Source organism: Psittacula echo (genome assembly GCF_963264785.1).
Source record: "Psittacula echo genome assembly, chromosome: Z".
Lineage (NCBI taxonomy): Eukaryota > Metazoa > Chordata > Aves > Psittaciformes > Psittacidae > Psittacula > Psittacula echo.
In genome coordinates, this window is record NC_137742.1 from 3,025,720 (window position 1) to 3,050,153 (window position 24,434).

Sequence of the window (24,434 nt, forward strand, 5' to 3'; positions counted from 1 at the left end):
ACCATCCTCTTTGTTTTGTTTAAACAGTCTGGTTTCTGAGAGCCAAGAGGCTCCAATGCTCACACGTCCACCTGGCTGTCAGCTGCACAAGAAGTAACTCCTGAACATGGGGACAATGTCAATCAGATCTGAAAGGTGATGGAAATCTGAGGGTGGATTCAGTTCCTGCTTTCAGAAATGAGAAAGGTTGGGTGGAAGGAGAAGTCCTGTCCTGGAGCAGAGGTCGGTTGAGCTGTTACACCATTACTTGTCCTCCTTGAAGGACCCTGGCGTAAGAACAAAGATGTGTTTTGCCATCCAGGCTGGAGCAATGGTCCTTTGGTGGCCACATCTTGAGATGCATTAGCTCAGTGAGCAAGGAAAAGCAGGACTGAGAGGAGGAGGACTCAACTTCAGTGGCTAAGACACCTTGTGCAAAGGGAGATTGATGTTCCCATCCCAGCCTTGGCGTGTGCCTGTTGCCATATGCGATAGTGAGATGTTAATTGCAGAGAGCGGGAAGCCCGTGTGTTCTCTCTGTAAATGCACACTCAATTGAGCTGAAACAAGAGGGGGTTCTCCTTACACCACCCACCCAACCACCCACAGCTCATTCTGCAGGCACCACTGCGAGGTGGAAGCTCTGAGCTCCTTCAGACAAGAGGCATTCAGCCCCTTCCAGCCCAACGTTGTGAGCAGATGCTCAAACTTGTTGGCTCCATCACCTGCAGTCTTGCATCTCTGCTGGGTTAAGGACTGAAGGAAGGGAGTTTGAGGCACGCTGGGTGTTAGAACAGCTCTGAGAGCAAAATCTGGCAGGTTTCATTAGCTTTCAGGGGTGGTGAAATGTTCACAGTCTTTCTTTGTATCAGGCAGGAACAAAGCAGCGTAAGTCAGACGAGGGTATGGGTGCTGTTGGTTACCAGGGTTACAACATGCATGGGAAAAAGGAAAAAAATCATCTATATATTGCAAGGAACTAACTATTAATGTTGCTGTAGTGGCAACACTTGGGACTGGCATTACCATGGATGTATTTATATCGTCTGTCCTGTAGAAAATATGTAAGTTATTCCTAGGCACATGTGTACCCGGAGCTAGAGCTGGGCCACCAGAGACCTCTGTGGGGTTGTCGTGTGAGAGCAGAGGGGGTCCCCTGTTACCCTCTGCAGCTGCCCAGATGAAAATGCCAACATGAACATGCTTCAAATTAGTTAAAAATCACGGTCTAACCCCAAATATATCATCTTTTGCACAGGGCAACCTGCAAATAAATGAGTAGGACAGCTTAGGGTTCCACCACTCAACCAGTGAAAGGACATAACTGCTGCCCAGTATCACACCTCCTGAAGCTCATTAGCTCAGTTTAGAGCTAACAGGTCAGGGAACAAGTTTTGCATCCCTTCGGCAAGGCAAGCCAAGGCTGGGAGCTTGCAAGAGGAGGTAAGGAGAAGAGGAATCTGTCGTAGAAGGGGTGCCATGAACGAAAGCAGAAATCGGAAGTCAAGAGTCAAGGCATCAGAAGGCTATCAAGTCAAGTCAAGGCATCTGGTAGCCCCTGGAGGAGGTGAAAGAACGGCACGTCCTGATCTTGATGGAGCAGGGATGGTGGTGGGATCCCCCAGAGCCTTGGGTGGGCAGGGTGCTCACCGAGGTGGCTGTGGGAGGTCACTGGCCAAGGGGGAACATTGGTGCCAACAACACAAACCCCCTGGAGATGCCCCCGCATCCCAAACCGCCCCACTGGAAGCTGCATTTACTCCTTCCCCTGGAAGCCTAGGCCCTGTGGTTTGGTTTTTCCAGCCCAGCATGCCATGGGGAAGCTGGGATGCATTTCATGGTTGGGGAATTCTCTGGTTTTAATAACTGATCAAGAGTGAGCAGTGGGACAGAAAGGCCTCGTGCAGCGACGTGGTGCTTGCGGGTTCCCCGGCCGAACCACTTCCAATGGGGAGATGAAGCCCAGCAGGGCTGGAGGCAGGGCATTGCCTCCACAGAATGGGCCATTAAGGGCTTAGTGCCTCCACAGCCAGGCAGAGGGGATTGCTTTCATCTTCCTGCCTCGAAACATCTGGAGCCTTGGACTCGTAAAACTTTCATTGTTGCTTTAACCCTTCAGGGCCTTGTTGTTTTTAAGGGGTTTTTCGGGACTTGAGGCTGCAGTTGGTGGAGCACTAAGCCCGTGCAGCAGCATCGCTGGTTGGAAACGCTGCCAGCTCCGTCTGCTGCCTGTGGAGAGAGGGGCAAAGGGGCCTCAACTCACAGATAGGATCACCCCCTGAAGGACTCCAGCCTGAGAGAGGCCGGTGGCTGGTGTCAACCATCACTGGTGTTCTAGTGGGCATCCTGAAAGAGCAGCCCTGAGGAGAAGGACTTGGAGATGCTGGGTGAGGAGAAGCTCCCCATGACCCAGCTTCAGTGAGCGCTTGAGCCCAGAACCCCCCCGTGTGCTGGGCTGCACCCCCAGAGCGTGAGCAGCAGCTCAGGGAGGGGATCCTGCCCCTCTGCTGTGCTCTGGGGAGACCCCCCCTGCAGCCCTGATCCAGCTCTGGGGCAGCAGCACAAGAGGGACGTGGAGCTGTTGGAGCGAGTGCAGAGGAGGCCATGGAGATGCTGCGAGGGCTGGAGCAGCTCTGCTCTGGAGCCAGGCTGAGAGAGCTGGGCTGGGGCAGCCTGGAGAAGAGAAGGCTCCTGAAGGGGAGACCTGAGAGCAGCTCCAGTGCCTAAAGGGGCTGCAGGAAACCTGGAGAGGGGCTTGGGACAAGGGCCTGTAGGGACAGGACAAGGGGAATGGCTTGAACCTGCCAGAGGGGAGACTGAGATGAGCTCTTAGGCAGAAGCTCTTCCCTGTGAGGGTGCTGAGGCGCTGGCCCAGGGTGCCCAGAGAAGCTGTGGCTGCCCCATCCCTGGCAGTGTTCAAGGCCAGGTTGGACACAGGGGCTTGGAGCAAGCTGCTCCAGTGGAAGGGGTCCCTGCCGGTGGCAGGGGCTGGAACTGGATGGGCTTTAAGGTCCCTTCAACCCAAACCAGTCTGGGATTCCATAAAACCAACATTTCTTGGGACTTTCAAGGTCTTTGCCGGGAGCCATCACTGCTCGTGGGAGCGTGGCTCTGAGGTCGGGTTGATTTTTCAGCACAAGTCAGCCCTGATGCTCCTAATCCAAAGCCTTTCAGCTTGTGGAGGTCACGCTGAGTTCAGGAAGCAAATTTCTCACCTGGGGCGTATTTTTTGTTGCAGGAAAGCAGATCTGCAGATAGAGACCTGCTTTGTTACAGGAAACCCATCTCCAGATACGGACCCGCTCGTCACTGGGAAACTCCAGAATGATGGAGATGGGGTGATTCTGGTGTTTAGAGCTCAGAACCTTCAAGCACATTCACCTCCTTCCAGTGGAGACAGGCAGCCCAATAAAACAACCTCAGCTGAAGCAATAAGGGGCACAGGATCATGATAAGGCAGAATTCAAGGAATGCCTAAAACGGGCCTGAAAACGGAGATGGTCGGCATGAAGAGCAGGAAACCACAGCAGATCTTGGTCAGACGTTTCTGCCCCAAAGCTCTCACCCATGGGCTCTGCTTGGTGGCTTCTGGGTGCCTACCACAGGCTCACAAGCACCCGGGAGCTCCAGGAGCTGTGTGGGCATGAATAGCTGAGAGCAGATGCAGTTCTCCACTCCTCCAACTGCAGGAGAAAGGGTAAAAGTGCAGGCTCAGGGGCTGGATGGGTGAGGGAAGGACTGTTAGGAGCTATCCTGACTTGAAGAGGATATAGGTAATTTCCTCTTACTGAAATGGTTGGGTTGGCAGAGCTTGGCTGGGCTCAGGGATTCCTGATGGGAGTAGCTGGGGGACATCCCCAGGCTTGACAAGCCCAGGGCAATGTAGAATCTCCTCAATCAGACACTGAAACCTCCTAACCTGAATGATGTGAGGTATTTATCTTGTCCAAGTGAGCTGCACTGGGCTGAGTGATGGAGAAGGAGGAAGAACGGGAGACCTTAACAGAGACACACTGGATATGGATATATCCTTCCCTATCCATCATCTCCTGAAGCAACATCTCCCTCTGTGATTTTGCGTTAAGCGGTTGTATCTCAGGGTCTGCCCCAGATCCCTAAAAGCTGGACTTTAAGCCCGGCTTTTGGTATCTGCACTATGAGTGTGATCTCTCCTTCACGTCCCACAGTCATCCAGTGGTCCATGGTAGCCTCGCTCTGCCAGTGCCTCCCACTGCTGCAGCCTTTCTGAAGCATCCCTAACCTTGTCACATCGCAGAAACTCTCTGAACAACCTCGGGCAAGCTGCTTATGCCTCAGTTTCCCCTTCATCCCAGTTATCTGCCCCTGTGCCTTTGACAGCATCCGGGATAACTTCCCTCCACCACCAGAAGCTGCTTATTTTAGAGCGTGGTTATGGCGTCTCCCTGTCCTTATAAACCCATTGCCCAGCGGAGTGCTGCAGATGAAAGCTGCGTGGCTTCCTGAAGGCGAACATGGGAAGGGAAGGTTGCAGCAGGTACATTAGTGCTGCCGCCACTGCCGGTGTTTGTAGAACCTCCACGCCAGGAGACATCAAAGAGGGGATGGCACCCTGGGCTTGCAGGCAGCGGGGAGGTGAAATGCCCTTCGAGTTCAGGCAGGCCCTGCAGTTTGCTACAAAACCCCACTTCTTATTAATCTGTGATTGAAACTGTAATTATGTCATCGCTCTGAACAGCCTCATCGACAAGTTCGGGCATGGGGAGAGCCTGAACCACTGAGGCTGGTGTGCTGCTTGCTGTGCACAGCCCAGCCTGGCCCTCTGTCCTGCCCTCGCTGTCAGGGTTATCCAGGCTGGCAAACCTCACTGTGGTCCATGGTGTCCTCTCCAGTGGTGACAAAAGGGTGCTTGGTGGCAAAGATGCTTATGGGAGGTGTGATGGACTCATGTGGTGTGTGGTCACTGTCCCCCCACAAAACTGATGTCCTAGGCGCCCCCACCTTCATGGGTGCCCAGCTATCACCACCATACCATCACTGAGGTTGGCTTCCTCTGTTTCTTGCCTGAATTGTGCCCTCTTTGCAAATGCAGGACCCAACTGCTTCTGCAGGGTGCTTAAACCAGACAGCAGACACTCAACATAGCCAGCACCTTAACTGAGGGGATCCTGTGTCCCAAAACGGCCTTGTTTTCTGATGCTGATCATCTTCAACCTCCTTAAATGCCACCTACAACGGGTACTGGCACACACGGGGCATCTCACATCCCAGGGATGCTCAGCTCTTCCTCCACCCGGGGCTGTGTGACCCAGCAATCCCCCAGAACCACATCTCTGAGCACTTCTGTCCCCAGGAACTCCCAGCACTTCATCTGCCCTCATCCCCCAGGGAATCCAACCCTGCTCCCCCAGCCCCACACTTGTTTCTGCTCTGAAAATGCTGGTTTCAGTTTTCATTGCTCTCAGATGCTTTTTGGACCTTATTAAGTAACATTGCAAACGCTGATGTTAATTAAAATTCCTCCTAACCGCTCGCTGCTCACCCTTGTCTTGTAACCCCTCCTTAAAACCTCATTAAGTTTTGGGACCTTCCCAAGCCGAGTCTCTCCAGACCCAGCTTTATTTGGTGTGTTTCTCCATGCCACATTGCCTCCTCTGTTAAGAACCTCCAAGATGTAAAGCGTTGTCTGCTTTCTCTTCATCACCATCTTACTATCATTTGTCTGTCCTTGGAGCTTAGGCCTGAGGAACATCAAAAGGATTTATTGTGCTTAAGCTGGTCTTTCATCTGTGCCAGGAACACAAGGGCTGGCCCTATCAACAGATACATGACATCTCATGGAAACAAGTCTTCGTCTCCCACGTTCAGAGTTGGTACAGGGGACGTCTCTTCAAAAGATGACATTTTAGGAACCGAGCTCCCATCTGTTCATCATTGGACCTGAATATCTGGAATACTGTCTACTAGATCTCTAGGGTTTGCCGTTAATAATGTCTGATCTACAGGTTTTTTTGGCACCCTATGTGTCCTTTAGAGATTTGATAGGAGATGTCTTCCCTGCAGACCAGGGAGAAAAACACTCAAGTGAGAAAAATCCTTCAATTTCAAAATGCACCCAACCAAGGAAATAAAATGAACTGAATAATAGAAAATGGGGCTGGAAAAGAGCACTGGAAAACAGCTAACCTACCACTCAAACCAAGGGCAATTCAGGTGTCCTTAAATCACTTTTGATCTGTGCTTTTCCAGCCTGTTCTTACAAACCTTAAATGCAGCTCTACTGGTTTTCTTCAGGCAGATTTTCCAGGCCTTAATTGTCCCCTCTGTAGGCAAACTGCCCTCTGTTACCCAGGCTGCATCTTCCTTCCTGCAGGTTAAGCCCATGACTTCTTAGCCCTTCCTCTGCTATTATGAAGAGTTTATTTCCTTTCTCTCAACAGCTATATTTTACGATTTACTATGTCCCCTTGCTGTTTTTCTTCTCTAAACTAAACAACCCCAGGTCCTTCAAGCTTCCTTTTTGGGATATCTTCTAATTTTCTAAGCATTTTACACACTCTCCTTCAGACTCTCTCTATTCACCACCTTTATTACTAAAGCATTATCTAGCATTCATTAAACATTACTTATTCAGGTAAACGCTATTTATTACCGCATCTTTATTCTTCTCGTTATTATAGAGAATTTGTATAATAGCTGTTGTCCAGCCATCCGCCAGCTCTTTATGGCTTCACAGGGGTGAGGGATGTGTGTGCTAGGAGCATTCATTCTCTGCATCAAACTGCAGTAAGACCATAAGGAAGTTGGGGAGGGTTTAAGGAGAACCAGCCCAGTGGTTCCAGCTTCCCAACCATCACCCATACGTGCTTCAGGATCCCATTTCCAAAGAAGTGTGAAACACAGAACAGAAATTTGTGATTCCTCTGTGGTCTACATGGTTTTGGGGAACCCCTGGATGGGCCCAGTCTTAACTTGCAGGGTCCCATGGAAAATCACGGTGAAGTCCCCTTGTTTGTGCTGGGCAGGGAGTAGCACAGCAAATCGATGTTACATAAAAGCAAGGACAAAAACACCTTTAATCCAATTTCAAACGATGATTTTCTCCACAAAGATATTTTGATAAGAAAATATATTTTGTCTTATTGCAATGAGCTCTGAGTATACAGTTGCCTCCACTGAAGATAAGGACCCTGGGATGACAGGAACAGCATCAAAGGTGAGATAAGCAACAGCCATCAGTACACAGCTGGTTTCCCCTTCAGACAGGGGACATCAGACCCCTCGCTAGAATAAAAACATCCAGCCCTACCCAAACACACAGAGATAGATAGAAATATTTTTCTGCTTGAAGACCTGGCCCAGGATCAGTGAGATAAAGCAGCAAACTGTGTGCGTGCACTTTGTGTCTGCTAAGGATGTTTTGAATGCAGTGTTTTGGTAGAAATGTCTGGACACATTGCAGAGATGTTGGGCAAAAAGCTCCATTTACTCCCCTGCAGGTATTAATTCAGGCCGTTTGAGACTAAAATACCTCTAACTGCGTCTTCACACAGAGAAACCTGGAGAAGGGCTTTGGACAGGGGCCTATAGGGACAGGCCAAGGGGAATGGCTTTAACCTGCCAGAGGGGAGACTGAGATGAGCTCTTAGGCAGAAGCTCTTCCCTGTGAGGGTGCTGAGGCGCTGGCACAGGGTGCCCAGAGAAGCTTTAAGGTCCCTCCAACCCAACCCATTCTAGGATTCCATGATTCATTAGCATTTAGTGGTGTCAGCTCCACCAAGGGTGATGATCCTGAACCCCCTGAGGCTCACTTTCAAGCCCACCATCGGTTAAAGAAGTGGGAGGAGATGAGGTTCCCATGGAGTGGACGTCACCCTGGAATTGAGGCACCTCCACTGATGATGGACAATGAACCGTCCCCACAGCCCCCTCTCTAGATCAAACATGTTGGATCTGGGAAAGGGGTAGCTCCCAGAGTAGTTTGCACATCTGAGATTTCAGTTGTGTCCATTACTTGAGAGGGAGAAAACGCCCTGGCATTAGGGAAACAGAGGGAGAATGCGGGGAGCAGAGGGCCAGGAAGGAGGTGTGAATTTTCCTGTGAGATCCTGGTGGTTTTCCCCTCCTTGCTTCACCTTCCTCCTCTTTGTTTCCCCTCTTTCTCCTTCCCTCAGGCCAGGACAAGTTCTTTTATAAGTTCCAGGTCCCTTCGTGAAGTGACCCTTAGTCCAGGTCCTCTTAGGTGAGCAAAGCCCCTGCCAGCCACTGCTGATTAATCATTACTCCCATCCTCCTGCTTCTCAACCTTGGTAAACTGCTCTCTATTTTTTTTTTTTTTGTTTGTTTTTGTTCACAAATGGACAACAGTCAAAATGAAACTTAAAAAACTCCTCCATTTCCTACCAAAACCTGCAGTTCGGAGGCAATAAACCCTTTTGGAAAGGGTCCATGGATAGAGGGGTGTCCCCCTTCAGAGGTGCAGGTGCACCGGGGCAGCAGTATCTGGAAATATGATTTCGTGGTGACATTGGTGGCTTGGCAAAGGGACATGGCAGAGGCTGGCTCTTACAACACAGAGCACTACAGCCCTCGGCATGATTTCCATTGACACCTGCACTTGGAAGCCAAGCAGGGGACCTTTGCTCAGCTTCCTATTAACCATTTAGCTTCAATTGAAGGCATTAACCAGTCAGCTGTCACTGGCTAAAAGAATGATCCCTGACCATCATGTCCACCTATTGTTTTCGTCACTCATCTGTCCATTTTGGTACTGCAGAGGAAGGGAGGAGATGGGTGCAGGGAAAAGAGGTGTGAGGTTGTGCTGGAGCTTTCGGGGACGAAAACCCTTACACTGCAGCATGTATGGTGATGAAGGACTGAGCAATGCTGAAACCCCCCTAGTCCAGCCTGAACTGGAACCCTCTCCTTGTATGATTGTGAATGGGCAGTTTTGGGTGTGCACACCAGTGAAGGAGGGTGAATGCATCACCCCAGTCTGCCCCAAGTGCTTTGGTCCTGGTGTCACCTCACTGTCCCAAAGGACCAGGAGCTGCAGGGATGCAAGTACCACTCCAGCTGAGTCCCTGTGTCCTTCTCATGCTGACATCTGTCCCTTGTGAGTCCGGGGGACAGCAGCAGGGACCAGGCTGCCGTCCAGCCCTTATCTCCTTCCTCTTCCTTATCTGCTTCCAGTAGAAATTGGATTGGGAACGGGTGCCCCAGGAGTGATGCGGGGAGCTCGAAATGGAGCAGCCGATGGGGGTGGCTGATAACGGCGTTTCCTGGAGACGGAGCACTTGGGCAAGGACTCCTAGAAACAGCTCATAGGGGCTGAGATGGGTGAGATTAAAGAACCCCTCTGCAGTGCTGGATTCCTCGTCTGCCTGCACCGAGATCCTGTCTGACACCTCGGAGCGGAAACAAACCTGCAAGGGACCCTGAGAACCTCACCAGGGCACCCAGAGAAGCTGTGGCTGCCCCATCCCTGGCAGTGCTCAAGGCCAGGTTGGACACAGGGGCTTGGAGCAAGCTGCTCTAGTGGAAGGGGTCCCTGCCCGTGGCAGGGGTTGGAGCTGGATGAGCTTTAAGGTCCCTTCCAACACAAACCAGTCTGGGATTCTATGGCCAGGGGTGACTCTGTGAGGCTGCAGAGGATGAGCAGTGCTGGTGGGCAAAGCTGCACCTCTCATGAATTGGGAGCGAAAAGGGCAGCTCATGCACTTGAAGCAGTGCACGGCTGGAGATAAAGACTTGTGCTGTGAAACACCCCAAGGCAGTAAGGTCAGGCTGTCAGTGGGTGAGTGATGTGGGTCAAGCACAGGCATTGTAGTGAAGCACAGGCATGGTCCCCTGGGACCAGTGAAGGATTAGCACCAAGGCAACTCACCCCCACGTGCCCTCATCCCATACATAGGTGGTCCTAGGTGGTAAGGGGCAGTCATACCCCAGTGAGACCTCGGGCTGATGTGTGGTTGGGGTTTGCACACACACACAGGGGTGTCAGCAAGGGATAGAGGCCACTGGTTGTCCTCTGGAGACCTCGATAGTGCCCTGGGTGGAAAGCGCGATGGTGCCCTGCCGTCTGGGCTCCCTTCCAGGCTCGTCATGGGACTCCCAGCAAATCCCCCAGGGCAATCCGATCTCCGGGGCGCTGGGCACCTATCCCTCCCTCCGGCACGCTGGGTTTTCCACGCTTTAAGGTGCCAAAGTCCATTGACAGTCCTGGTGTGACGGGCGCACCCAAGGGGCAGCCTCTGCCACCCTTCATAGGACAATGCAGGTCACCCAGCGGGGAGGAAAGGAAGCAAAGTGCGAGGGGGTTGAAGCCACTTCACACCAGTGTGTGAAACCTCGGAGAGAAGACATCAGTCACCCCTGTGACACATCCAAACACCCGAGGTTACACCGCTGCTCATAGATGTTAGCCGGTTTTATTTCACGGAGCAGTCAGACTTGATGATGAAACTGTCTGAAGCTTCGTGGAGACAAATGACACATGTTTCCCAGTAGTCCTTGAATGGCTATCAAATGTGTCATAGTTAGGAGCCAGCCTGGAGGGACTTTTTCTCCAGTAGATCCTATTCCAAGAAATGAGTCTGCCCTGCGCATTCCCTAAATTTGTCAGTGATCTGGGAGGCTTCTTTGTTAAAACTAGAAGGTCCGTTTTGGTGAAGCTTCTACTAACTCTTGAATGACTTAGGAGGTGAAATAACCATGTAGTAAAAGTCCCTCTTCTTGGAAGAGATGTTGGGCTCGTCAGGAAGCACAGCTCTCCCAGGAGTGATGCAGTGCCATTCCTCCTCTTCAGCTCTGCTGCGGTCTGATGGGAAACCTTTATAACCATGGCCTTGTGCTGCTGCTCATGGCCCAGAGGGGACCTTCCTCACCCTGAGCAAGGCACACAGCCCTGTACGTGCTCTCTGCACCATCCACACACCTTTGCATGGATGCCAGCAGCTTGCACAACCCATGGGGATGGGGTCAGGGACGTGGAGCACAGCACTGGCTCCCAACCCCATGGCGTGTGTCCAGGCAAGCAAATTCATCTCCACTATGTGGTGGCCACTTGGAAACTGAGGGTGCTGAGGCGCTGGCACAGGGTGCCCAGAGAAGCTGTGGCTGCCCCATCCCTGGCAGTGTTCAAGGCCAGGTTGGACACAGGGGCTTGGAGCAAGCTGCTCCAGTGGAAGGGGTCCCTGCCCGTGGCAGGGGTTGGAGCTGGAGGAGCTTTAAGGTCCCTTCCAACACAAACCATTCTATGGTTCTACGATTTGGAGTAGTGTCAGGTCCATATGAACCCCTTGGTGATGCTGGAAGGTTGCCTGGAAGCAAAACAAGTTGGCACGGGACAAAACTGTGCCAGGAAGCCCTCAAAGCATCCTCAGTGTAGAGAACTGTGATCCTTTCGCACAGTGTGGTACCCACCAAAACCGCTCCCATCCTGAACTGGGCTGAGCCAGACACAGGGCTGACCTACGTGTGGCACAGGGAAGGCTTGGTCAGCCCTACACCATCCCAGCCTCAAACACCTGACATGAAACAAGTGACCGAGGCAGGATTTGAGCCCCTGCATCACCACCTCCAACAGGAAATAACTGCAAGAAAAGCCTCTCCAAGCAGATGAGGCGGTCAAACCCCAGCAAAATCACAGACAGAGCAAAAAAATTCCAGTGCCCCCCCCCCCTTTATGTCCCTCCCCATGAACTCTTTTAAACTTGGAAAAACCAAACCAGGGCTGAGTTCAGCCTCAGTTCAAGTAATAGATAAAGTTCAACTTATTTCTAATTTTATCCCTAAATTTCCCACCAGAAAATAGGCTCCGGCACATGTGGATAATCCAGCTCTGACCCTCACCCCTCCATCAGCCCCTCTGGGTGTCCTCAAACCACCAGGTGGGATGGAGCACAGGGACACGTGTCCCAGCCATCCCATGGGAGCATCTCCTGGATGCATGATCATGGTGCATGGCCATCCCATAGGGCTGGCCAGGTCTCCACATCATGGCTGCTTGGACTTGCCTTTCCTCAGGGCTTTTCTGGGTATCCCTGTTTCATTGCTTCCCTTAGGATCCAGTGCCACAGGGGGCAATTAAGTGGAGGGGAGGGTAATTAAGGGAGGAACAGGGCTGTTCATCGAAAGGCAAGAGGAGCAGAGGGACATGGGGCTCCCTGCAGCTTCCTTGCAGCATTTCTATGGGTGACACTGGTGCACATGGATGGTGGCGATTGAAGGTGGGATTTTGGGATGTGGACCCAGGAAACCCCAGGCAAAGTGCGCGCAGCAGCAGAAAACCCTTGTGCAAGGTGGTGGGATCTAAATGGGAACTCCAGGGAGCAGGATGGTTGCCTGTATCCAAAAGGGTGAGTGCAGACGGGGACAGGCACAAGGAGAACTTGTTACCCCTGGGCAAAGGGAGAGGAGGTGGCCAAATGTGAGAGCATGGAGCTGGAGAGGGGAAGGAGCCCTGTCTGCAAACACAAAGGAAGCAAAGGCAAATTCAGGTTACAGGGCAGAGATCAAATAGGGCAAAAAATGGATAAATTGGGCCAAAAATCAGAATCCAAGCAGCAGAGCTGGGCTATTTGAGCACTGGGAGAGCAGTGAGCCCCTGCAGCACTGCTTTTAAGTGCTCATAGTGCAGTTTTATATGAAGAATACACATGAGGATGTGTCCACGCAGTGATGTAAAAACCACCTGCAGTCTCCACATGCAACACAATCCCTCTCCAAAACGCTTCATCACCCCCCAGAAAAACACTGCTTTTATCTTTAGGAAACCAGCCCAAAACCTTGTTTTCAAGCAGGCACGCTGGATTTTTTGTGCTTTAGAGGAAGAGCAGAGCAGGGCTGCAAAACGGGGTTTGATTTCTCGCACGGGTTGTAAAACACAGCCCTAGGGATAGAAGTTACCTTCGCTGTAAAACAATCCACGACCTGGATTTCACAGCCGCTGTCGTCTTCCTCTCCCCAGAGCAACATTTTACAGCGTTCGCCCTCAAACCAGTTTTTCACCAGATGATGTGTAATTGCCACCAGACAGGTTTCTGCTAACCCACCTCCCGGTGCAGTTTGTCCTCCCACCCTCATGCTGCTGTAGCCGCTGATTTACTGAATCCGGCCTCTTCCAGACTTGCTTTGAAAGGTGAATTTGAGCTGTTTCAGAGCTCAAAACTAAAAAATATCAAAAAATGTTGTGTCAAAATTGATCTCTGAGCTTGAAGGTGCCCTTCTCACCCAATGGTGGCACTACCTACTGGAAGAGTGAAAGGACAACAGGGAATGGCTTGAACCTGCCAGAGGGGAGACTGAGATGAGCTCTTAGGCAGAAGCTCTTCCCTGTGAGGGTGCTGAGGCGCTGGCACAGGGTGCCCAGAGAAGCTGTGGCTGCCCCATCCCTGGCAGTGCTCAAGGCCAGGTTGGACACAGGGGCTTGGAGCAAGCTGCTCCAGTGGAAGGGGTCCCTGCCCGTGGCAGGGGTTGGAACTGGATGAGCTTTACGGTCACAGAATAGAGTGGAATAGAATCATACAGTCACAGAATCATAGAATAGTTTGGGTTGGAAAGGACCTTAAGATCATCCAGTTCCAACCCCCCTGCCATGAGCAGGGACACCTCACACTGAACCATGGCACCCAAGGCCTCATCCAGCCTGGCCTTGAACACCACCAAGGATGGAGCATTCACAACTTCCCTGGGCAACCCATTCCAGTGCCTCACCACCCTCTCAGTAAAGAATTTCTTCCTTAGATCCAATCTAAACTTCCCCTGTTTAAGTTTGAACCCGTTACCCCTTGTCCTGTCACTACAGTCCCTGATGAAGAGTCCCTCCCCAGCATCCTTGTAGGCCCCCTTCAGATACTGGAAGGCTGCTCTGAGGTCTCCACGCAGCCTTCTCTTCTCCAGGCTGAACAGCCCCAACTCTCTCAGCCTCTCTTCATACCCTTTAACACAAACCCTTAAACCCAAACCAGTCTGGGATTCTGTTATTCTGTTACTCTATGACTCTATGGTTCTATGTGGTGCCATGTCTCTGTCCCTGGGTCTGATGGATGAGGAGAAATACCTGGAGGTATCCGAAGGATTAAGGGCTGGGCTGGGAGTTTCTGGGAGAGCCGAGCCCCAGCTAAGGTCCCTGATTGTCCACTGGGGTTTGGAGAGGGGATGGTAGGTGAAGAGGATGGTCCTGCAAGGTTGCTGGAGGGGATGAACCTGCAGGATACTGGATCCATCCCATTGCTATTCTTCAAGGTATTGAAGGCCTTTCTTCAAGGTATTAAAACACAAACTTCCCCTTGGTGTAAGTCCTGATACCCGTCTGGGACACACTTACCTGCAGTAAGGGAGATCTGTATCTCTGGGGCACGGCTGGACAGCACAGTGGAGGATTTCTCCCTACCCATGGTGGTCCAAGCTATGAGAGAACCACTATGGTTCAGGAGATGCTATCAAGGATGGGAGCAGTAAATGCCCATTGGGACTTCATTCAGGTTTCATGCCACGGATGAAAAGGTGCCAGTGACAGACATTTGGCTGTGGTTGACATGTGGGACCTGGGGAACCCTCAGCTCAGCCAATGCCTGACCATGGCACATCAGGCTGATGCTGCTCCCATGTGCATGGCACCCTGGCTCTGGCTCCAGCCATAGGGGATTGTACATCTGATGCTGGGGCATTGGGCTATGTGCTCAGAGAGCCCAGGCTTCTGCAGACCTCACTATCATTATTTTAGAGGTAAGAGAGAGCTGCTTGTTCCCCATCTCCATTCACAGGGCAACAATCAAAGGGAACTCCTGTCTGGTGCATGCATGAAGCAAGAGCTGATGGGATTTCTCTTTAGACCAGGAAGCCTGGCGATGGCACCTGTACCTGTGAGCATCCCTCAGGTAAAACCCAGGGCTGCCTGCAGAAGTGTGGAAATGGTCCCTATAACCACCCATTTTGGCTTTGCACAGGTTCTGGATGCCCAGGAATCTCATGGGCTGCTTTCCCCCCCTCTCACGCATGTTCAGATGCTCACTGCAGCCCAGTTCCACAGCCAGCCACATCTCTGCCAGTTGCAAAGGCACTGACCCTCTCCAGGCCCTGGTTTCTTCTCACAGCTCCATCATCAGTGACCGCTGTGGGGTCATCAGCAGCATTAGCAGGGTCTGTGCAGCTCCCTCCCCATCTTGGCAGTGCATCTACACATTCATGCTATGTATTTGGACATCTGGGAATGACACATGGGGATGGACATCAAATGCTGATGCATTTCCTCTGGAGGGGCTGGAAGAAGAGGTGCAGAGGTTGAAGAAGCCCCAGCACCATGCAATGCAGACTGGAGGTGACTGCTGCTCCCATCAGGACTTTGCCACCTCCCAGCATCTCTTTAAAAAGTGGAAACTTGATGGGAAAGCTCTATGGGAAGTTATTGAAAAGGTCTGTACTAATAAAGTCCACTTTCTTTAAATGTTATTGCTACAGCAACATAACATACATTGAAACAAAATGCTTTGTTTGGTGAAAGACTCCGGCGATTTAGGACGGAATGGTATTTTGAAATCTCGGCTTTTCTCTTGAGAGGGATGTTTGCATTTTTCCCCATTAACTCTGTGGCATGGCTATGACTGGTGGGAAATGGTTAGCCAGCATTGATCCACCATGGGATGAGGCATTGGTTTAGCATTCAACCCACCAAGGCTTTGCTCTTTGCAACCACTAACCCCCCTTGAAGGCTGCAGCTCTGAGGGGAGCCATGCCTTTTCATGGGGCAGAGGAACCTAAACCTCCTTAAGGCAGCTCTATTTGGGCCTGCCCTGGGACCATCCATCCTTGAAACCCCATGCTCATCTTAACAACAAGGATAACCAGAGCAACATTCCAAGAGTCACAGGCATCCCTGGAAATCAAATCATTGCATTATAGCACAAGGATGGGGTATTTTTTGCAGGAATCCGGATCTAGGAATTAACTCGGAGAAGTCCTGAGGAGGGGGACAGAAGAAGCCAGGCTCAGCAGTCACATTTATGTAGCCACATGAGTCTTCAGCTTTATACTTAGAGATCATAACGTAGGATCCAAAAGGAAGAGTTCATATAACAGAGGGCTCAGGGGAAACCTTATCACTGTGTTCCAGTATTTAAAGGGTAGCTACAATGGAGACTCCCTTTTTACAAGGGCTCCCATGGAAAAGATAGGGGGTGATGGGCACAAGTTACTCCTGGGGACATTCCAGTTGGACACAAGAGGAAAATTTCTCCCAGTGAGGACAACCAGCCATGGGAATAATTCCTCAGGGAAGTGGTGGATTCCCCAGCGTTGGACACTGTTAAGACTGGGCTGGACCGGGTGCCGGGATATCTAGTGTAGGTCATGCTGCACCTAGAAAGGTTGGACCAGATGATTCTTGAGGTCTCTTCCAACCTGGTATGACTCTATGATTCTATATAGTTTTATAATGTGCATTATTGTTTTAATATTGCTGCTCGTTCTGCACTCCAAGCAATAATCACTTCAGCTACAGTTCAGCTTGCAAAACACGGCAGCAGTGCTGCTACATGAAGTGTGAATGTGCTTTGTCACTTAGGATTTATCTTTGTTACCCACTTTGCTAACAGCACGAGCATTTAATAACTCCTTTTAGTATCCAGTATTAGAAACGGAGCTGCTGGAACAGGAGAACAACCTCTATCTGCAGGTTTGCTGTGGAAAAGCCAAGGAAACTTTGATTCATGGGGTTGCTTTATTTGCTGCTGTCTGGGGTTTTGGCAGCCACGAGGAATTCACAGGAATGCTCCTGCATCTTGAAAGCTTCAGATCTGAGCAGTGCTCGCCCATCTGCTCCAGAACCTTGTGTTCACTGCAGGCTGTTTTCTCATTTAACATCTCAGTGGTCTCAGGGAACGTCCCCGCTCTTGGCTGTTCCCATCCCAACTCCACTGTTGATAACCTCTCTCTGAAGCTGGTCCAGATCCTTTGATGGAACATACCAGACTCCAGCCCCAACACACTCTAGAGCTGTAGGACCTGGTTGGGGAGGCTGATGGGGACATTTAGAGATGGATCCTTGGAAAGGGTGGCTTTGGAGGAGATTTGGATGGTTTCATCCCTCATTTACCAGCAGTGATTTGTCCCGCTTGCTGCAGAACTTTCTCCCTCCCACTTGATGCAGCAACAGGAATCATGGGAAGGACACAGGAGAGTCATCAGAAGTAACATGATAAACCCAGCTCCTACTGGGTCAGCTTTTCAGTGGCAGATGGCATGGACCAGCTCATTGTTTTTCCCTGTGTTATCATCAAAATAACCCAAAGCAACATCTGGTGATTGCCCGAAGGACTGAACAGAGGGTTTACAGCCTATGCAAATATCCAGGAATGAGCCCGTGGTCCATCACAAGACAATTTGGGGAGGCAATGGCAAATCTGCCCTCCATCACTATAGGTTTTATGATCAGGAAGGGTGCTGGTGTGGTTGGTCCTGTTGTGGGGCATGAGGATGGAGCAGATGGAGCCCACATCATGACTGCCTGGTACATCATGTCATCGACCTTTAGTGTCAGCAGAGATGAGGTGTGAGGACACTGCTGTCCCCTGTGTGTGAGACCCAGTCTGGGTGTGCTGCTCCAGGGATCTGCAGCAGAAACGGGCTTTGGGGGCAAATAAAGCACGAGGGGTTGTGAAAAAGGGAAGCAAACATCATGGATCAGCTTGGTTCCATCAAGGACATGGGTCACCCTCCACCACCTGATCTTGGCTATGTCTAATTTACTAGTGTGGACGTTGCCTGTGATGGTTGAGACCTTAAATGCAGGCAAAAGAGCAGAAAAAATGAGCTCTTTGGGAAATTGAGTTAAACTCATATAAAATGCTTTGCATGGACTGCAAGGTTAGTAAGTAGCTCCTGGGAGATGCAAGAGATGATCCTGAAAGCCAGCAGCACAAGTCAGGAAGCATTTAATAAGCCCAAGGCTCTCTCCCTAAGCAGATACAGGGTTGCCTGGATCACTGGGTCACTTGCACTGCCTCGCACTGATTTAGTCATGGGCTCATAGCGATGAGTGGAGCCCCCAGCCAGCGGCAGGGATCCCTCTGCCACAGCCCCACCTTCTACCACCTCCTGTTAGTGTTCACGCTGCAGGTTGGTCCCAGCACACACACACGGTCACGTACAGCGTTTCACAACAGCGCTTCTTTAAAAGCAGGAACCATTTCACCTCCAATCCGCTGGCCACAGCCCAGTAACACAGGGGCACAACGCTCACCTCCCGTGACCCGTGTGGCTTCCCGAGCCAATGCATGCATTCCAGCTAGCCAAAAATGAATTGGCTCGGCTTAGAGCAGGGTTTTCCAGAGCTGACTTCTATGAAAAACTGCTTTCCCAAACATACGTTGTAAAAGGTTGGATGTCCCATGCCTGGCAGAGTTCAAGGCCAGGTTGGACACAGGGGCTTGGAGCAAGCTGCTCCAGTGGAAAGCGTTCCTGTGCGTGGCAGGGGTTGAGCCAGATAAGCATTAAGGTCCCTTCCAACCCAAACCAGTCTGGGATTCTGTGATTGTGGTAGAAGCAGAAGCGGTTTGTGAGCCCTTGCTGCTGCTGTGTGCTGCAGCATTGGGTGAAGTGGATGCGGTAAATGTGGGGTCCTCCATCAGATCCCCCAGGTCCAGCTGAGGTTGGACACAAATAGGTGGCTGGGCAATTCCCTTGGGACAGAGGCTAGGGAGCAGGTGGCCATGGAGGCAGAGGCAAGAGAGGGGCCTAATCCATCACCTAAGGGCTTCTGAGCCCTTTGCACCACTCCCATAGGCTTCATCCTCACCCCATAAGAAACGGGGAGAGGGATAAACCCAACCGGAGCCACACCACTGTGCAGGATCCGACCTGGCACCAGGAGAGAAGGATCAGTCCCTTTGCCACATTTCCAAGCAGACTGTGGGATGTTTTGTTAGGGATGTTTTTCCGCTCCGTATCTTCCCTTTCCTCCACCATAAACAAAAGGAAAGGTCTCTCCCAGACCAGCACAAGCTATAGCGCGCACCCACAAAGAGATGGGAAGATGTCAAGCTTTAAACATTTATTACTTGATGATCCATTTTATAGCATACAGTGGGTCTGGATGTTCTATAAACAAAGACTGAATTGCCACAAAGAATTATTAGCTCCCTTGTTGTAACAGTCTCTGGAATCTGAAAACAACAACTTTGTGTTTTCTCTAGTATGAATACCTAGCCTTTATTCTCCCCAAAACATTTTTTCATCCTTTTATTTTCTTAAAAGCGCTCAGTTTAACAAATAGGATTAAATTAAAAATGTCGCTTTTTCAAATGCAAATAAATACATTTAAAAAATAATAATAATGAACTGCTAGCATTAACTCCGTGTTCTGCAGGGCACCGCAGCTCCCTTGGTTATCCACAGTGGACTTTGCAACCCTTAGTGTCATTCCTCCTGAAAAAACACTGAAAGTGTCACTGGGACTGGCTAACAGCTAACACCAAGGAGAGCAAAATTAGTGTAAAGCCATAAAATACCTAGCGGAGAAGTAAAGTAAAATAAAATCATATTTAAGATTTTGGGAGGCTTCCAAGTCAGGGATGTTATAAAAATAAGCATGAAAATAAATCGTAAGTTATTCTGACAAGTTTTCCTTCAAAGCCATCAATCATGACAAGAATAGATACTAATCAATCTCCATCAGGGGAAGAGAGGAACCAAGCGAATTGCCTAGTTTTCCTTTTTTTCCTCCCATTTTCATTTCACCTCCATAGACACGAGACTTCTCCAAGCAGGGGTGAAACCCCTCATGGGAGAGAACGGAGCAAGTCACTTTGTGGGTAGCAAAAATCTTCAATTTGGAAATGATTTCACTGGGAATGAGGTGAACTGGATGCTGTGGAGTCTGGCAGGGAGCTGGGAAAGCTGCTCTGCATCCGAGGGGGACCAGCACAGTGGTGGTGCAGAGCATCGCTCCTCCGCAGATGCTTCAGACACTCACCTTTACGCTAGCCCGAGGTTTGGCCACACACACATTTGGCCTGAGGAGGTTATTTTCCCCTTTGCTGATGTAGCCATATGGGGACAACACACGAAATCCCCACACGGACAGTCCTATTGAGCAGTGAAGATCAAACCTGGCTAACTCAGGGAGCCATAGCCAGTGGCTTCGCACCTTCACAATCTGGTCTAGTGGAAGGTGTCCCTGCTTATGGCAGGGAGTTAGAACTTTAAGGTCCCTTCCAACCCAAATCAGCCTGGGATTCAGTGAAACACACTCTTTGGTGACTGTTTCTGAAGAAAGCCAAAAAAGAGAAGAAAATACTCAATGACATCACCAGGAATCCCAAAAAACTTCCCAGAGCTGCTCCCCATCCTGCCCTATCAAATGAACTTGTGGCACCTCTTTCCCCAGCATGGTTCTATGGTTAATGATGCCACGTGCCTGCCAGCTCCCTCCTAATGGACTTCAGCAAGGTAACACTGGCAGCACATAATTCTGGGAAGAAAAACCCAACATTCTGGTCAACATTTCGACTCTCACACATCAACAGAGTGACCGATGTACCAAAGCAGTTAATGGCTGCATGAATGTACGTTAATAGCAGAGATAAATGGCAAGACATTAAAAAACAACGCATTTCACATAGAAGTTCTTCAGTGGGAGAAACCCCAGTGTTGGAGGGGAAAGCCTTGGGCAAGCCTGGTTACTGTGGGTTGCAGGATTGCACCCCAATGGGAAAAGTGAATAAACCTTCACAGCTGGTAGGGGTAGGGTAATGCTTAAGCAGAAATACGGCCATGTGGCTTACACTTTGTGGCTGAATGCCTCCTGCTGCGCTGATGGGTGAAAATACAGGTTTTTCGAAGCAAAATCCCCAATTGTCCGGGAAAGGGATAGGTGGCGGGGGCCAGAGCAGTGACCTGGATCACTGTAGGGAGGATCCCTGGCACCCCAACTCATCAGGCTGTCCCTTGGTTTAGGGACTTTCTGTTCTTTAAAAACAACAAGAAGACAGAAGTGGTTTTCAGGTCTTCCCCCAGAAGACCAATGCTGTGCCTGGGTGCGCTGCGATGGGTTTTATATCCCCTTCACATCTGCTCCCCGAGAAACCAAGGAGCAGGAAAAGCCAAAAGCAATGGGAGCAACCCTGAGCCTTATAATACTGACGGGCTTTGATGCCTTAATCAGCTGCTCATTAACACTATCAAACCCCATTGCTAATAACAAAGTTGACCCAACGCAAGGCGCCATCACCACGTGAAGATCCCAGGCTTGAATCCACGAAGTAGAAATCAGTTTTTCCAGACAGTTCCAGGGCATTCCAGCAGTCATTTTGCTGCTTTCTGGGTAGACTGGAGAACTGAATCTGCTGTTTCCAGCTCGTTCCTCTTGCTGCACATGCGGATTTGAAACCGCATCTGCAGGCAAACAGATGAATATTCAAATAATATTGAACTACAGCAGCAGGTCTCTTGCCTCCTGCAATGTTTTGTCTGCTGGAAATTTCTGCCCTTTAAATGTTGCAGCGAAAGCTTCCTCCCCATCACAGACAGACCAACACATTCATAAGGCACCCGAGAACATACTGCACATCCAGAGAGGTCAGGGTGAAATCTCTCTTCTCTACAAACCATCAGAAATTCAACATCTTGCTTGAAAAAAGGGGTTTGAGCTGCTGAGTTCAGACCCAGGCTGCCTGGTCCAGGGTCCATGTGTGCTGGCGTGGTGGCGTAAATTCTCTTCTTATCACCAAGAAAGGAAAGGAAAGGAAACAGTGAGAATTAAAACAGGATGGGCTGCCAACATCATGTCTCCTCCAGCTCCCATTCCACTGCGCAGATGGGATGGTGCAGCTCACATCCCCATTAGGCTTCACCAAAATAAGCACCTGAAGTGATTTGGTAAGTCAAAACATTACTAGACAAGCAAACAAGGAGACCACCGAGTCTTGTTCATGCTCTGGGGTGTGATGCAACTGTGTGGCCTTCCTCCCTACCAGCCTCCTTGCCCTCTGGGCTTTTCCACACCAAGGCAGCATCTCTCCATCAGCCCCTGCAGCCGCCCTCTTTCTCAGGATGCTACACAGGGATCCCAGAGCAAACTCTCCCTCTCCAAATACATCACCCAACCCTCAATGACATGGTGCTACTTACACTAAACACAGGACAGAGCCACTCCTGTACACCGCACACCTAGAAACACTGGATAGCAAATTCAGCTAGTTAGAAGCCAGCCTCAAAACCTCTATTTTTGGCTTTTCCTATGTTTTCCTTTTCCTTTTTTCCCCTCCTTTTTGCCATACGCTGCTTGTCTTCTCTATGCAGTCTCCAAAAGAACATCAAACCTTCATTTCTCCCTCGCCCTGTACATTATTAGGCCCGACTATAACAGGCCTGGATTTAAATGTATAATTACAACCATAACAGTAATTACAATAAAGCACTCCTTCAATGGAAACAAAAAAAGTTACTACAGAAAAAAAGAAGGGTTATAGTGGCTGAGGGATAATGGCGACTTGAGCAGCAAGAGCCGCGGAATCCCCTGTGTCCCAGAGCTCACAGCTCAAGGGACACGTTTCTCAATCCATCAAGGAGGTTACTGGCAAGATGACGGTGGGTACGTTACTTCTGATCCCTTTAAAACACTCCTTTTGCTTCCGCATCTTCAGGTAACCCGTCATTCAGCTCACGGGAAGGCGCTGCTTTTCCTCACCCCCGAGCTGTCCGTGCGACGATACAGTGAAATAAGAGGAAAATACAAACACTTGAGAGAAAGAAAACCCAGTGCAAATTAGAAAGCATCCTGCTCTCTGATCCGCTTTCGAAGGGGTGGCGAGTGGAAGGGACACACACAAACACACACAGAAAAGTCAAAGACAAGAGGAGGGGGGGAGAGAAAACCTAACGCAAGCCCCACTCGACAAAAGCCATCAATTATGAGCGTCTGGTGTAGTGTGTGTCTGGCTTTGTCCTCCCGAGACATCTGCTGCCTGCTGTCTCCTGCCAGTTGGCGGGGCAAGGCAGGAGGACGGCGTGAAAACAATACTAGCCCCCACTTGCATTCATTTTTTTCCCTTCAAATTCTCTGTCTTCTTTCGAAAGCCAAACAATAACCCGGCGGGATGCGCCGCTGCTGCTTGAGCAATGAGTTCAGGAAAAGAAACCCCTAAAACAAAACCACGGCGGGGAAGAGGGGTGGCACTTGGAGACGTGGTCGAAAAAGAAACATGCTTCTCCCTCCCCACCCCACAAACGTATTCTTGAGCATGCTGAGGTTTGGTCTGCTGGGGGATTGAAATCGGAAAAGCTCTTGACGCATCCCGTCGAGGTGCACATCTTCTTCTCATCCCTTCCCACCCCATCTTGCCCTCTCCCCTCAAGCCGTCAGTTTTTGGATGGTCTTGTTGTAGTACTGCGTGATGGTGGGAGTCAGGGGGTTCCAGTTGTTGGCGTGCAGCTCAATGACCTCCAGCAGCAGGGACCGCGTCAGCATGGACTCGGAGGGACACAGCATCTTGTCACGAGCTATCGCCAACAGCTCCGTCATCATCTCAGGCAGCTGCTCCTCCAGCAGACGGCCGCTGCTCTGCAGCTGTCAGGAGAGGAAGGGGTCAACCATGGCATAGTGATCCTTATGGGTCCCTTCCACATTGAGATACTCTATGATTCTATCACATTAAAGCACCCCACCAACTTCTACAGGCGCTCTCCATCCCTCCAATTCTCCCCTGCTCTGTGAGGCAGGGCAAACAAGCAAGGTTAAAGGCATCGTGCCTTTTGAAAACCAAAACCATCCGTCAGCAGGCTCCAAGAGCTGAACATGAAGGGTGAGGTTTTCAAAAGCATCCTTGCCGGGCTGCTGGAGGAGTGAATGGCTCAGCTCCCACTGACTTCAAAGGCAGCAACACGGGATTACCTTTGGAAAGAAAGAAATCCCACCTAAAAATCACGCTATTGTCAAAACAAAGTGCAGGCTGTGATGTGGTATTCCTGCCTTTTACCTGGCCCTTCATTTACACGCTGATTCACAGCTGTCAGTGACTCCCAGTCATTAATCGGAATAAGCAGAGCCCTCCTGTATGCATAACAAATCCTGCCCTGCGAGATCTGCATTTATACCTGTCATGCTGCTTCTCTGAGGGCTTTTTAAGACAATTACTCCTTGGAGAGCCTCTATGGAGCAGCACAAGTTCTAGGTGGTCCCACAGAGGAGAACACCCAAGGATGGTGTGGACATCAATGAGTCCACCATCACGGAAGGCTTATGAGGTTTGTAGGCAGAGCTCCCCAAAGCCCTGACATTAAATAATCAAACTCTCCCCCTTGGTTGCCAGTTGCTTTGCTGAATTTCAACCATTCAGACTGCAATTTAACCACTCTCTGCTAGGAAAGCATCCATCCCCATGGACCAATCACTTCCCAAAAGTAAAGCTAATGAATCTCAGCTATATTTGTACCAGCATCTCTCTGCAAAGCTGCAAACCTCTCCATGTGACCAGGTT

General features: G+C 50.4%; 1 protein-coding gene across 3 annotated transcripts in view; it reads right to left on the reverse strand.

Annotated features, from left to right (window-relative positions):
- Positions 1-23,308: 23,308 nt before the first annotated feature.
- CTIF (cap binding complex dependent translation initiation factor) overlaps positions 23,309-24,434 on the reverse strand; it is a gene marked incomplete at its 3' end in the record, with an annotated part of 149,081 nt that continues 147,955 nt past the window's right edge. For 2 of the 3 annotated variants that reach the window (XM_080637730.1, XM_080637729.1), the window contains exon 12: positions 23,309-23,524. In XM_080637730.1, the coding sequence (XP_080493856.1) occupies positions 23,309-23,524 (216 nt within the window). Of the gene's footprint in view, positions 23,525-23,637; positions 23,849-24,434 lie in introns of those variants that run through there. The other variant, XM_080637731.1, reaches the window with a different exon arrangement.